The sequence below is a fragment of the Bos grunniens genome, chromosome 26 (assembly GCF_055505025.1).
Source record: "Bos grunniens cultivar Pamir isolate PY7600 chromosome 26, Bosgru_T2T1.0, whole genome shotgun sequence".
Taxonomy (NCBI): Eukaryota; Metazoa; Chordata; class Mammalia; order Artiodactyla; family Bovidae; genus Bos; species Bos grunniens.
Genome location: NC_141190.1, coordinates 18,652,858 through 18,667,941, shown reverse-complemented (window position 1 = coordinate 18,667,941; position 15,084 = coordinate 18,652,858). Strand labels below are relative to the sequence as shown.

Sequence of the window (15,084 nt, the reverse complement as noted above, 5' to 3'; positions counted from 1 at the left end):
AAACTCAGCCCCTCCAACAAAGTCTGGGATGGCTCATGGGAAGGGGACTTCAGGAAGACGTGGCTTTCCTTCCAACTTATTTTTCAAGCTCTATTATATATAAAATAGATAACCAACAAGGACCTACTGCATAGCACAGGGAACTATACTTAATATTTTGTAATAACCTATAATGCAAAATAATCTAATACATACATACATATATATATATGTATATATATATGGGTTTCCCTTGTGGTCAGCTGGTAAAGAATCTGCCTGCAATGTGGGAGACCTGGGTTTGATCCCTGGGTTGGGAAGATCCCTTGGAGAAGGGAAAGGCTACCCACTCCAGTATCCTGGCCTGGAGAATTCCATGGACTGTGTAGTCCATGGGGTCGCAAAGAGTCGGACACGACTGAGCAACGTTCACATATATATATATCTCACTTTGCTGTATACCTGAAGCTAACACAACATTTTAAATCAACTATATTTCAATAGGAGTTAAAAAAAACCGGATAAAATTCAGTCTCCAGATGTGCCTCAGGAGGTTCAGTGACTCCTGGGTGGACCATCTCTCAGCCTGGAAGATCTCTGGGTGCTCAGGGATGTTCAGATAAGTTTCCCCAGGGGTCAGTAGGTCTCAGCTCCTCTGAGAAGAAAGGCAAAACCTCCTTCAGGGTTTTGTAAGGGTCTTTCAAATATAAAGTGGTCTTTTAGATGACTTATTTTAATCATAATTCTCTGTTTCTTTTTTCCTGTCCTCTGTTCTTCTTCCATGCTGAACAGACTTACGAGTAGAGGGTTTGTTTAGAGTACCAGGGAATAGTGTCCGACAGCAGATTTTAAGAGATGCTCTCAATAATGGAACTGATATTGACTTGGAATCAGGGGAGTTTCACTCAAATGATGTTGCTACCTTGCTGAAGATGTTTCTAGGAGAGTTACCTGAGCCCCTGCTGACACATAAACATTTTCACGCACACCTCAAAATTGCTGGTGAGTATTGGAGGTGAGAAGGGGCTGTAGGTACATTTATTTCAATTTAGTAAAGTCATCTGGAATATTTTTGTAACCCACAGAATATTCTGTTGTTTGTAAACAATAATATTGTGTTGTTTGTAACTTCTGCTAATATTGGTTAAGACTTCATGATAGTTCTGGGCTTTCTGAATACTCATAAGCATTGGCTAGTTACGTTTGATTTAGTCAAATTTTTTTGTCAAATAAACTTCTTTGAAGATACAGTCTGGGTTTTGTTTATTTTTGTGTTCCTGATGGATCCTAGCATTGTGCTTTGAACATTTTAGTTGTTTAATTAATGTATGCTTTTCACTGGATTGATTGACACACCCAAGTCAATGGTCACAGTTTTGATGTATTTGCCTTGGTTTGGAACTTTTGCTAAGTATTAATATGCCTCAGTTGAGATCATCTCTACTGTTGAAAATTTGCTCTTTAAAAAATAATTTTGCTTGTTTTCTAAATAGGCAATACATTCTTATGAATTAAAATTCAAAAGGTTCCAAGAGCATCCAGTGAAAAGCCTCTTTTCCATCTCTGTTCCCTGGTACTCAGTTTTTCTTCCAAGAGAGAACCAGTACTATTGATTTCTAATGTATCCTTACAGAGAGATTTTAGACACTTACAAATACCTGCATATATTTCTTTTCTCTCTTTTTATGTAATGGTAGGGTGTTATACACATGGTTCTGTGGTTTGCTTTTTTAATTTACTGTGTCTTGCAGAATGTTCCATTTTCAGCTCATAAACAGTTTCCTCTTTTCCTTTTATGCCTGTGTGGTAAGGAATTCATTCTTAAATTGCACAGCAGTTGTGCTACTATAGACTCTAAGTGCACACAGCATCAACGTCCATACTGTATTTACCTAGTTTTCTACCCTTGAGCCTTTCTCTCTCGCTTCTAATCTTAAGGAAAAGAAATAGGTTTTTTTCTTTTGAATAATTTTTACCGCTTAGAAAAAAATAGGTTTTGAATTTCTAAAGTAAGATTAGATTTTGTTAGCACTTCCAGGAACAATTTAGATGATACAAATGAGAAAATATTTCTAGAATATTATACAGCTTTATAGTTGTTTTGGCTTCCCTCGTAGCTCAGTCGGTAAAGAATCTGCCTGCAGTGCAGGAGATCCGGATTCCATCCCTGGGTCGGGAAGATCCCCTGGAGAAGGAAATGGCAACCCATTCCAGTATTCTTGCCTGGAAAATCCCATGGACAGAGGAGCCTGGTGGGCTGTGGTCCATGGGGTTGCAAAGAGTTGGGCACGCCGGAGCAACTAACACTCGATATCATCACAGTTTTTTGGGGGGAGAAATAAAAGTTTTTGGATCTTTGAAAAAGATATAGAAAATATTGATAAGTTCTTTTTATAAGGGTTAACATGAATAATGCCTGTTCTGTTTGCTTTCCTGTTGAGTTAATTTAGTACAGTATCTGAAACTTCCCCTCCACCACCCCATGATTCACTGGTCTTTGAGATCACGCTAAGGTGTGGCACAGGTGTAGCATTTGACATGCCTTACTGATAACAGGCAGGGATTTTTGTTTTCAATTTCGTATTAACAGGAAACAGTCTAGAGATATTATTTGCCTTTCCTAAACCTGGAATTATAATTGAAGTTAAACAGCTTCAATAACACACTGTAATCATTTTCAGGTCTACATGAATTATACCCAAATGTTTTTCAGTGTCTTTTGAAATTCTGATGATCTAGGGAGAAGGCGACGGCACCCCACTCCAGTACTCTTGCCTGGAAAATCCCATGGATGGAGGAGCCTGGTAGGCTGCAGTCCATGGGGTCGCTAAGAGTCGGACACGACTGAGCGACTTCACTTTCACTTTTCACTTTCATGCATTGGTGAAGGAAATGGCAACCCACTCCAGTGTTCTTGCCTGGAGAATCCCAGGGACGGGGGAGCCTGGCGGGCTGCCATCTATGGAGTCGCACAGAGTCGGACACGACTGAAGCGACTTAGCAGCAGCAGCAACAGGGACAGTTTTTAATTGATAACCTGTATAGCCTGTGAGAGAAGAAGCCATGATTCTGACTCTGTAAGGAGCCATGATTCTGACTCTGATACCTGGATCATCCTGGTATCAGGTCATGATTCACTCTCATAGTTTTTTAGCAGTAAAATATCTTGTTGAGGAAGTGTGAAGGGGGTGGCATTATCAGAGATATGTGTGGACTGTTTTCATTTCTCTTGAGTATATAACTGGGAATGGAATTACTACGTCATGTGATAACTCTATGTTTAACTTTTTGAGGAACTGCCAAGTTGTTTTCCACAGTAGCCATACCATTTTTTACATTCCCACCAGCAATGTAGGAGAGTGGTGGGGTTTTTTTTGGCTCCACTGTATGGCATGTGGAATCTTAGTTCCCCAACCAGTGATCAAACCTGCGCCCCCTACAGTGAAAGCGCAGAGGCTTAACCACTGGACTGCCAGGGAAGTCCCTGTAGAAGAGTTTAATTTTCTCAGCATTCTTGCCAGCACTTGTTATTGTCAGTCTTTTTGACTATAGCCACACCAGTGATTGGGGTCTGCCCTGGTGGCTCAGAGGTTAAGGCGTCTGCCTGCAATATGGGAGAACTGGGTTCAATCCCTGGGTCCGGAAGATCCCCTGGAGAAGGAAATGGCAACCCACTCCAGTGTTCTTGCCTGGAGAATCCCATGGACGAAGGAGCCTGGTGGGCTACAGTCCACGGGGTTGCAAAGAGTTGGACACGACTGAGTGACTTCACTCACACCACTGATTATGAAGTAGTATCTCATTGGGGTTTTAATTTACATTTCTCTGATAGCTAATGATACCGAGTATACAAATGCTTATTGGCCGCTTATATATCTTCTTTGAAGGAATGTTTAAGTCTTTTGCCTATTTTTAACTGGGTTTTTGTCTTTTTATTATTAAATTATATTGATATGATTTTGTTATTATATTTTGCTATAATCTCTGTTTATACTTGATTCTTTTTTTCCTTTCTCTTATTGGAGGATGATACATAGTAGGAACATTGATTTTTTTTTTTCTTGTATATTTTCCATCCCTTACAATCGTCTCTTTTATCCTCAAGATTTGATGCAGTTTGATGATAAAGGAAACAAGACCAGTGTACCAGATAAGGAACGGCAAATCGAGGCTCTTCAGTTGCTCTTCCTCATTCTCCCTCCACCCAATCGTAACTTGCTGAAGTTACTGCTTGATCTCCTGTACCAGACAGCAAAGAAACAAGACAAGAATAAGATGTCCGCCTATAACCTTGCCCTTATGTTTGCACCTCATGTCTTATGGCCCAAAAATGTAAGTGTCGGGGGAACAGAAAGACTCCTTGGTTTTCTTGAGCTGGGCCTCATCCTATAGCTGTACTTCGTGTGGTTATCAAGGGTTCAGGTTCTGGTCTTCAGCTTTATTAGGTTAGGAACTTACTTTGTTAGATCATTTAAGAGTTATCAAACCACCAATTCCTGTTAATCTCGCTTATAAATCAATCTGATAAACCTGAATTACAATTTCAGTGGAAACTCTTAGTGGAAGATTATAGCTACTAAATATACCAGAATACTCATGTTGGGTGGTCAATGTAAACTCCTTCGTAACATGAAAGCCTTCTTGGGAAATCAAATTGATTTCTGAAGATCAAATGGTGTGAATTTAAACCAGAGCTGTATGATCTCACAGGGTGGCGTCCCTGAGCTTTTAGATAGAGCGATACTGCCTCGTCCTAACTTTCCTATGTCCTGTAGACGTACTCTCCTTAGAGAAAGCTGAATGTCCTTCTTTTTCTTTTTTTAACTTTCAGCTTTTTATTTTGTATTGAGATATAGCCGATTAACAATGTTCTGGTAGTTTCAGGCGAACAGTGAAGGGACTCAGCCGTAGATATGTATATATCCTGAATGTGCTTCTTTAACTGAGACCACGGCCTTCCTAGTGACTTACATGAGAAGTAAATTGTATAGTCTTTTGAACTAATTTTTTTTTTTTTTCCTCTGAGGCATTTTACTTGTATGTACTACATCCCTAGAAAAAGAATCCAAGGATTTTCCCTCCTGTATGTTTTTGTCTTGCTTCTTCATGTTCCATGAGGCCAGCTGAGGTTGTCAGTACAATGAAACCAAACGGACGGGATGGGAGCAGGTTCTTCCACCATTTTTCTAGATCTTTGAGTTGCACATCAAATCTGGGGCTGATCACTCCACACTTATTTAGCCTGCCTGTGAGGTTCACAACAGTTTTCCCAGCCCTGTGGTCATCAGTGATTTCAAATTCGCCAGTGTAACCATGCTTCATCACTGTTAGAAACCTGACGATGACTTTGGAGCACGGCGTAATAAGGACCTGGCGTTTGCCTCTCTTCTCGGCGTTGTTGATACTCTTGAGCGTGTCAGCCAGGACATTCATGCGCACCATTCTGGCGGCACGGAAAGATGGCGGAAAGACTGAACTAATTCTTGACCTGGAAGCCGTTAGTTTCATATTCCTGTCCATTCATAAAACAGAGCTTCTGCCCAGAGGAAGGTTGCTGTGGGGAGGGATATGAGAGGAAAAAGACATACCAAGATTTGTCCATGTTAAGGGCATAACACCTCATACCTAAAAGAGTTTTAGAACCAGCTCAATGAGACTGAAAATAAACAAGTGATATGACTATAAAGTTAAGAGGTCTTAGAACACACAAACATTAAGTAACAAAGATACATGTTGAGAATGCAGGCTTTGGGATAGTAGAGACGCTGAAGTGCTTAAAAAGAGGCAGGGGAAACAAGAGAAGGGACTCAGTGACCATTTGACTATTTTTAAGAAACGGATGTCACCTTTAACATCAATTCGTAGTGACAGTTCTCTTTTGTCTTTGGAGAAACTAGTTTCTCTGAAGAGCAATGTTCTCGGTGACTGGTATGGATTCTATTCTTCTTGTCCCTTTTCCCAGGAAAGATGATCTTCAGCATACATGTCTAATTCTCAGGCAGAATTAGAAAAGGAAAATTGGTTCTCTTGGATTTCCTGGTCACTTCAGGGACACATGGTTCTTCCTAGGTTGTATCGTTTCAAGTGGAAACCTGCTGAGCCAAAAAGTCTTTCCAGAATTAAACACTGTAGTAGAGTCAGCTTTCTTGGTGATAGATGCTATCATACATTTGAAAAAATTAGCTTATTAATAAGTAAATGGGAGTATCTGCCTTCCACTTCCCAGTTCTTCATCTCTTTTTTTTGCTTTCTTTTGCTCTAAATAGGCCACTGCAAATGACCTTCAAGAGAATATCACAAAATTAAATGATGGGATGGCTTTTATGATTAAACACTCTCAGAAACTTTTTAAGGTAGGTAATAAATGGGATTTGGATAGTGAGAAGATAAAGAGATGGAGCAAGGTGGGATCCTGAGAGGGCTGTAAAGATGGCTAAATAAGAAAGGCCCTGACTGGAACTGGGAACCAAACAGACAGTGGTAAAACTGAGAGGGAACGACCTGGGTAGGGAAGAATGTGAAGGTGCCTGAGAGCTGAGCAGGGCTCTACCTCCTGGCCTGTGGGCTCTACCCTTTGAGTCATCCTTCCTTTTTCATGAAAAACAGCAGATGCTGGAAGCAGAGCAGTAGTTTTATCCTGCCTGCTTCCTGCCAGTTGAGATTTGACAGCCTCCTTTCATCTTGTATTCATAGTCGTTTTTAGTACAAACTAGCAGTGTTTCTGCCAATGTAATTTTCTTAATAGCTTTGTGGGTCTCTGTGGATTTTAGTGAGATTCACTCAGAAGATAAATTTGAAGATAAACCCTTCTCTTCCATGGACTCCTGCTGAGAAGGCTGAGGGACAGTACCTTTCAGCTTCCGGGAGGCCCTCTGGTTGTATTGAGAGGCTCTGGGAGGCACGCCTTTATCCTTTTGAAAGGGCTCTTTGTGTAACTGAATATTTTTGACCTTTTGATGTTTCCAGTGTTTTAGCAAAAGGTTTTACAGTCACATCCTTGGTCTTTTCTTTAGAGTGTACTTTCCTGATGGTGAATTTCTTAATTTTAATGTCTTTTGCCATCTGGAAAAGCTGAGAATTTTTAAGACCACTCTGTTCTGGTTCCTTTTTTTGCCTTTCTTAAAAAAAAAAAATTGGTAAAATACATATGACAACATTTACTATATGTGTACAGGCCAGTGGTATTAATTACATTCATACTGTTGTGCAAACCATCACCACCATCCATCTCTTGAACTCCTTTCATCTTCCTAAACTAAAATGCCATTAAACAATAAAGTTAGTTTAGTTAAAAGACTAAAACTCATTAAACCATTACTCCCCCATTCACCCCTTCCCCTTGGCCCAGGCCACCACCATTCTGCTTTCTGTCTCTAATTTTGACCACTTTAAGTACGTCATGAAAGTGGAATCAACCATACAATATTTGTCTGTTAGTGACTGGCTTACTTCCTTTGGCGTGTCTTCAAGGTTCACCAGTGTTGTAACATGTGTCAGAATTTCCTTCCTTTTTAAGGCTGACGTTTCATTCATTGCATATACCACATTTTGCTTATCTGTTGAGGGCACTTGGGTTGCCTTCATGTTTAACTGTTGTGAATAATGCTTCTCTGAACCTGGGCATATGATTTACATTGTGTTTACAACTACATAGCATTTATATTGTATTAGGTATTCTGGAATGGGTGAATTTAACTCAGATGACCATTATATCTACTACTGCGGGCAGGAATCCCTCAGAAGAAATGGAGTGGCCATCATGGTCAACAAAAGAATCTGAAATGCTGTACTTGGATGCAATCTCAAAAACAACAGAATGATCTCTGTTCGTTTCCAAGGCAAACCATTCAATATCACAGTAATCCAAGTCTATGCCCCAACCAGTAACGCTGAAGAAGCTGAAGTTGAATGGTTCTATGAAGACCTACAAGACCTTTTAGAACTAACACCCAAAAAAGATGTCCTTTTCATTATAGGGGACTGGAATGCAAAAGTAGGAAGTCAAGAAACACCTGGAGTAACAGGCAAATTTGGCCTTGGAATACGGAATGAAGCAGGGCAAAGACTAATAGAGTTTTGCCAAGAAAATGCACTGGTCATAACAAACACCCTCTTCCAACAACACAAGAGAAGACTCTATACATGGACATCACCAGATGGTCAACACCGAAATCAGATTGATTATATTCTTTGCAGCCAAAGATGGAGAAGCTCTACACAGTCAGCAAAAATAAGACCAGGAGCTGACTGTGGCTCAGACCATGAACTCCTTATTGCGAAATTCAGACTGAAATTGAAGAAAGTAGGAAAAACCACTAGACCATTCAGGTATGACCTAAATCAAATCCTTTATGATTATACAGTGGAAGTGAGAAATAGATTTAAGGGCCTAGATCTGATTGAGTGCCTGATGAACTATGGAATGAGGTTCGTGACATTGTACAGGAGACAGGGATCAAGACCATCCCCATGGAAAAGAAATGCAAAAAAACAAAATGGCTGTCTGGGGAGGCCTTACAAATAGCTGTGAAAAGAAGAGAAGCGAAAAGCAAAGGAGAAAAGTAAAGATATAAACATCTGAATGCAGAGTTCCAAAGAATAGCAAGAAGAGATAAGAAAGCCTTCTTCAGCGATCAATGCAAAGAAATAGAGGAAAACAACAGAATGGGAAAGACTAGGGATCTCTTCAAGAAAATCAGAGATACCAAAGGAACATTTCATGCAAAGATGAGCTCGAAAAGGACAGAAATGGTATGGACCTAACAGAAGCAGAAGATATTAAGAAGAGATGGCAAGAATACACAGAAGAACTATACAAAAAAGATCTTCACGACCCAGATAATCACGATGGTGTGATCACTGACCTAGAGCCAGACATCCTGGAATGTGAAGTCAAGTGGGCCTTAGAAAGCATCACTACGAACAAAGCTAATGAGGTGATGGAATTCCAGTTGAACTATTCCAAATCCTGAAAGATGATGCTGTGAAAGTGCTGCACTCAATATGCCAGCAAATTTGGGAAACTCAGCAGTGGCCACAGCACTGGAAAAGGTCAGTTTTCATTCCAATCCCAAAGAAAGGCAATGCCAAAGAATGCTCAAACTACTGCACAATTGCACTCATCTCACACGCTAGTAAAGTAATGCTCAAAATTCTCCAAGCCAGGCTTCAGCAATACGTGAACCATGAACTTCCAGATGTTCAAGCTGGTTTTAGAAAAGGCAGAGGAACCAGAGATCAAATTGCCAACATCCGCTGGATCATAGAAAAAGCAAGAGAGTTCCAGAAAAACATCTATTTCTGCTTTATTGACTATGCCAAAGCCTTTGACTGTGTGGATCACAATAAACTGTGGAAAATTCTGAAAGAGATGGGAATACCAGACCACCTGATCTGCCTCTTGCGAAATCTGTATGCAGGTCAGGAAGCAACAGTTTGAAGTGGACATGGAACAACAGACTGGTTCCAAATCGGAAAAGGAGTACGTCAAGGCTGTATATTGTTACCCTGTTTATTTAACTTATATGCAGAGTACATCATGAGAAACGCTGGACTGGAAGAAACACAAACTGGAATCAAGATTGCTGGGAGAAATATCAATAACCTCAGATATGCAGATGATACCACCCTTATGGCAGAAAGTGAAGAGGAACTCAAAAGCCTCTTGATGAAAGTGAAAGTGGAGAGTGAAAAAGTTGGCTTAAAGCTCAACATTCAGAAAACGAAGATCATGGCATCCAGTCCTACCACTTCATGGGAAATAGATGGGGAAACAGTGGAAACAGTGTCAGACTTTATTTTTTTGGGCTCCAAAATCACTGCAGATGGTGACCGCAGCCATGAAATTAAAAGACGCTTACTCCTTGGAAGGAAAGTTATGACCTAGATAGCATATTCAAAAGCAGAGACGTTACTTTGCCAACAAAGGTTCATCTAGTCAAGGCTATGGTTTTTCCTGTGGTCATGTATGGATGTGAGGGTTGGACTGTGAAGAAGGCTGAGCGCCGAGGAATTGATGCTTTTGAACTGTGGTGTTGGAGAAGACTCTTGAGAGTCCTTTGGACTGCAAGGAGATCCAACCAGTCCATTCTGAAGGAGATCAGCCCTGGGATTTCTTTGGAAGGAATGATGCTAAAGCTGAAACTCCAGTACTGTGGCCACCTCATGCGAAGAGTTGACTCATTGGAAAAGACCCTGATGCTGGGAGGGATTGGGGGCAGGAGGAGAAGGGGACGACGAGGATGAGATGGCTGGATGGCATCGCTGACTCAATGGACGTGAGTCTGAGTGAACTCCGGGAGTTGGTGATGGACAGGGAGGCCTGGAGTGCTGAGATTCATGGGGTCGCAAAGAGTTGGACACGACTGAGCGACTGATCTGATCTGATTTGATTATAAGTAATCTACAGATGACTTAAAGTATACAGGAAGATTATTTAGCTTATATGCAAATACTGTTAATACACCATTTTATATAAGGGACTTGAGTATCTATGGATTTTGGTATCTATGGGGAAATCCTAGAACCAATATTCTTTGGATTCTGAGGTACGACTCCGTACCCAGAAATGGAATTGTTGGATCGTATGCTTTAACAGAACTCCTGTACTGTTTTCCATAGTTGATGCACCATTTTACCTTCTTACCAACAGTACACAAGAATTCCCATTTCTTTGCTTCCTCAACAACACTTGTTATTTTGTTTTGGGGATTTTTTTTATTGTAACTGTGTTATTGGGTGTGAGATGGCAACTCATTGTAGTTTCGATTTGCATTTTCCTAATGATTAGTGATGTTGAACACCTTATCATGTCTTTATTGCTAATTTGCATATCTTCTTTGGGGAAATGTCTATTCAAGTCCTTTGCCCATTTCTTTTTTTCTTTTTTGGCCATGCTGCAAGGCTTGTGGGATTATTACCCTGACCAGGAATTGAACCCATGCCACAGGAGTGAAAGCATCAGTTCCTAACCATTGGACTACTGGAGAATTCCTGCCCATTTTTGAATTGGTTGTTATTTTTTGTTACTGAGTTGTAGGTATTCTTTATATATTCTAGATGTTAATCACTTATCAGACATATGATGTGAAAATATTTCTTCCCACTGGGTGGATTGCTTTTACTTTGTTAATAGTGTCTTGCTGCACAAAATTAAAAAAAATTTTTATGAAGTCCCATTTGTCCATTTTTTCTCTTGTTGCCTATGCCTTTAGTGACATATGCAAGAAATCCTTGCCAGATCCAATGCTCTGAAGCTTTTGCCCTATGCTTTAATAGTTTTATTGTTTTATGTCTTGTGTTTATCTATTTTTGGTAATTTTTGTATATGGTATTAGGTAGTGGTCCAGTTTCATCCTTTTGCGTGTGGATATCCAGTTTTCCCAGCATCATTTGTTAAAAAAAAACTGCCTTTCCCCATTGAATAGTCTTGTTTGTCACTCTTACTGAAAATCCGTACATCTGAGGGTTTATTTCTGGAGCCTCTTCTGTTCAGTTGGTCTGTATGTTTGTCTTTATGCCAATATCATACTGTTTTGATGACTGTAGCTTTGTAGTAAGTTTTGAAATAAGGAAATGTGAGTCCTCTAGCATTGTTCTTCTTTCTCAATATTGTTTTAGCTATTTGGGGTCCCTTTGACTCCGTATGAATTTTAGGATGGATTTTTCTATTTCTATAAAAACTATCATTGGAATCTTGATAGGGAGTGCAGTAGATTATTTTGGGTAGTATTGACATTTTAACAGTAATAAGTCTTCCAATCCATGAATCTGGGATGTCTTTCCATTAGTTATGTTGACTTTAATTTTTTTCAGCGAATTTTTGTAGTTTTTATTGTACCAATCTTTTACCTCCTTGGTTAATTTCTAAGTACTTTATTCTTTTTGATGCTATATGTAAATGAAGTTGTCTTCTTAATTTCCTTTGTGGATTGTTCATAGTTGGTGTATGGAAGTACAACTCATTTTTGTGTGTTGACTTTGTATCCTGCTACTTTGCTGAATTTATCAGTTCTAACAATTTTTCTATGAAATATTTAGGGTTTTCTACATATGAGGTCATATCATCTATGAATAGAGATAATTTTACTCCTTTCAAATTTGGCTGTCTTTGATTTCTTTTTCTTGCCTAGATGCTCTGGCTAGTTTTAGTTCCTTTTTATTTAACAGTTTTTCCTTCAGTTTGTCTCTCTTCTTACTTTATAGTCTGCAAGGCCAACAGGAGAGTCTCTCTAGAGTGTGCTAACAAGATGGAGATTGAGATGTATTTTATGCATATATATAAAATATATTACATATATCATGTATTATAAATATAATCTCATAATTTTATCACAATTGTTTAGCTATATCATGTAACCCAATCATCACAGGAGTAACACTCAAGTCACCAATATTTTATTGGTTAGCAACAAGTCACAAGTCCATTCACACTAGGAAGAGGGAGTTATGCAGAATGTAAACATGGAGGCCACCCTAGAATTTACCCATTCAGGGTGGTGTGATCCAAAGTTCGGAGATTAGGAAACACAGGTCAGAATCTTTGGCTTAGTAGCCTGGAAAACAAAGGGTCAGGGCTGTATTGGAGGCTTAGGTGCCCAAGTCAAAGATTATGATCAATTAGAAGTCAAGATTTAGATAAGTGAATTAGAGCAGTAGTCACAGGACAACTGGAGAAAGAATAGTTTTTAATGGTGAGCAAAGATCTCTCAAATCAGTTCTTATACTCCTCATTTAGAGGAAGAACTAGTTCCAAAGCATGATTTTATGGGAATAAGTTGGGAGGAGTTGTGAATATGAAGAGTAAGGCAGTAGTTGTGAATCAAAATGGGGAATTTCTAGGTGCACTTCCTAACAGAACTCTTTTCTCTTGCTACCATTGCCATGGGGTTAACTTTTTGTGGCCCACCACTCATAAGTTGCAAGAGAGATGGGATCACAGAGATCTCATTGCATCTCATAGTTTAGCTTTCCCACCTTCTGATCTGTTATCTGTTGGGCCCATTCTCTTGCCCTTGGTCCAGCATACACAATTCAAGTATACGATGAAGTTGCACTTCACTGTGAAGGATTTTTTTAAAGTGACTTAAAACAACACAGATTTGTTATCTTACATTTCTATAGGTCAGAAGTCTGGCAGGAGTCTCACTGGGCTAAAACTAAGGTGCTGGCAGGGATGCACTCCTTTCTGGATTTTCTAGCAGAGAATCTGTTTACTTGTCTTTTCCAGCTCCTAGAGAGTGCCCCTATTCCTTGGCTTGTAGTCCCCTTTCTCCATCTTCAAGGCTAGCAATGTTGTGTCTCTCTGATCCTTCTACTATAGTCATGTTTCCTTCTAACCACAGCTGGGAAAAGTTCTCTGCTTCTGAGAACCCTTGTGATTATGATTATAAGTGAACCTGCTTAGATAACCTGGGATACTCTCCCATTGCAAGGTCTTTAACTTAATCACACCAGCAAAGTCTCTTTTACTTTACTGTGTCAGGTAACATATCACTGTGGAGGATCATAAGAATACAGATTATACAAACCTTAGAGATAAAACATGAGTACAGTCTCCTAGATGTATTTGGCTTAGTTCAGTTCAGTTTAGTTCAGTCGCTCAGTCGTGTCCGACTCTTTGCGACCCTATGGACTGCAGCACGCCAGGCCTCCCTGTCCATCACCAGCTCCCAGAGTTTACCCAAACTCATGTCCATTGAGTCGGTGATGCCATCCATCCATCTAATCCTCTGTCGTCCCCTTCTCCTCTCACCTTCAGTCTTTACCAGTATCAGAGACTTTTCAAATGACTCAGTTCTTCGCATCAGGTGGCCAAAGGATTGGAGTTTCAGCTTCAGCATCCGTCCTTCCAGTGAATATTCAGGACTGATTTCCTTTAGGATTGTTCTTGCAGTCCAAGGGACCCTTAAGAGTCTTCTCTAACACTACAGTTCAAAAACATAAATTCTTCTGTGCTTAGCTTTCATTATAGTCCAACTCTCACATTCATACGTGACTACTGGAAAAACCATAGCTTTGACTAGACAGACCTTTGTTGGCAAAGTAATGTCTCTGCTTTTTAATATGGTATATTGGTCGGTCATAACTTTCCTGCCAAGGAGTAAGCATCTTTTAATTTCATGGCTGCAGTCACCATCTGCAGTGATTTTGGAGCCCCCCAAAATAAAGTCTGTCACTGTTTCCACGGTTTCCCCATCTATTTGCCATGAAGTGATGGGGCCTGATGCCCATGATCTTAGTTTTCTGAATGTTGAGCTTTAAGCCAACTTTTTCACTCTCCTCTTTCACTTTCATCAAGAGGCTCTTTCTGCCATAAGGGTGGTGTTGTCTGCATATCTGAGATTACTGATATTTCTCCCAGCAATCTTGATTCCAGTTTGTGTTTCTTCCAGCCCAGCATTTCTCATGATGTACTCTGAATATAAGTTAAATAACAGGGTGACAATATACAGCCTTGACGTACTCCTTTTCCGATTTGGAACCAGTCTGTTGTTCCATATCCAGTTCTAACTGTTGCTTCCTGACCTGCATACAGATTTCTCAAGAGGCAGGTCAGGTGGTCTGGTATTCCCATCTCTTTCAGATTTTTCCACAGTTTATTGTGATTCACACAGTCAAAGGCTTTGACATAGTCAATAAAGCAGAAATAGATGTTTTTCTGGAACTCTCTTGCTTTTTCCATGATCCAGCGGATGTTGGCAATTTGATCTCTAGTTCCTCTGCCTTTTCTAAAACCAGCTTGAACATCTGGAAGTTCACAGTTCACATATTGCTGAAGCCTGGCTTGGAGAATTTTGAGCATTACTTTACTAGCGTGTGAGATGAGTGCAATTGGGCGGTAGTTTGAGCATTCTTTGGCATTGCCTTTCTTTCGGATTGGAATGAAAACCGACCTTCTCCAGTCCTGTGGCCACTGCTGAGTTTCCCAAATTTGTTGACATATTGAGTATAGCACTTTCACAGCCTCATCTTTTAGGATTTGAAATAGCTCAACTGGAATTCCATCACTTCCATTAGCTTTTTTCGTAGTGATGCTTCCTAAGGCCCACTTGACTTCACATTCCAGGATGTCTGGCTCTAGGTGAGTGATCACACAATTGTGAT

General features: G+C 40.0%; 1 protein-coding gene and 1 pseudogene across 8 annotated transcripts in view; one reads left to right on the top strand and one right to left on the bottom strand.

Annotated features, from left to right (window-relative positions):
- The window catches only part of ARHGAP19 (Rho GTPase activating protein 19), a 70,520-nt gene that overhangs the window by 31,295 nt on the left and 24,141 nt on the right, over positions 1 to 15,084 (top strand). For all 7 annotated transcript variants that reach the window (XM_086379372.1, XM_086379370.1, XM_086379374.1 and 4 more), the window contains exons 4-6: positions 772 to 981; positions 4,085 to 4,311; positions 6,246 to 6,332. In XM_086379372.1, coding sequence (XP_086235498.1) covers positions 772 to 981; positions 4,085 to 4,311; positions 6,246 to 6,332 — 524 coding nt within the window. The remainder of the gene's footprint in view (positions 1 to 771; positions 982 to 4,084; positions 4,312 to 6,245; positions 6,333 to 15,084) is intronic.
- LOC147344118 (small ribosomal subunit protein uS8 pseudogene) lies at positions 4,984 to 5,499 on the bottom strand (annotated as a pseudogene). The gene has a single exon (XR_015155872.1). The product of XR_015155872.1 is annotated as a small ribosomal subunit protein uS8 pseudogene (transcript).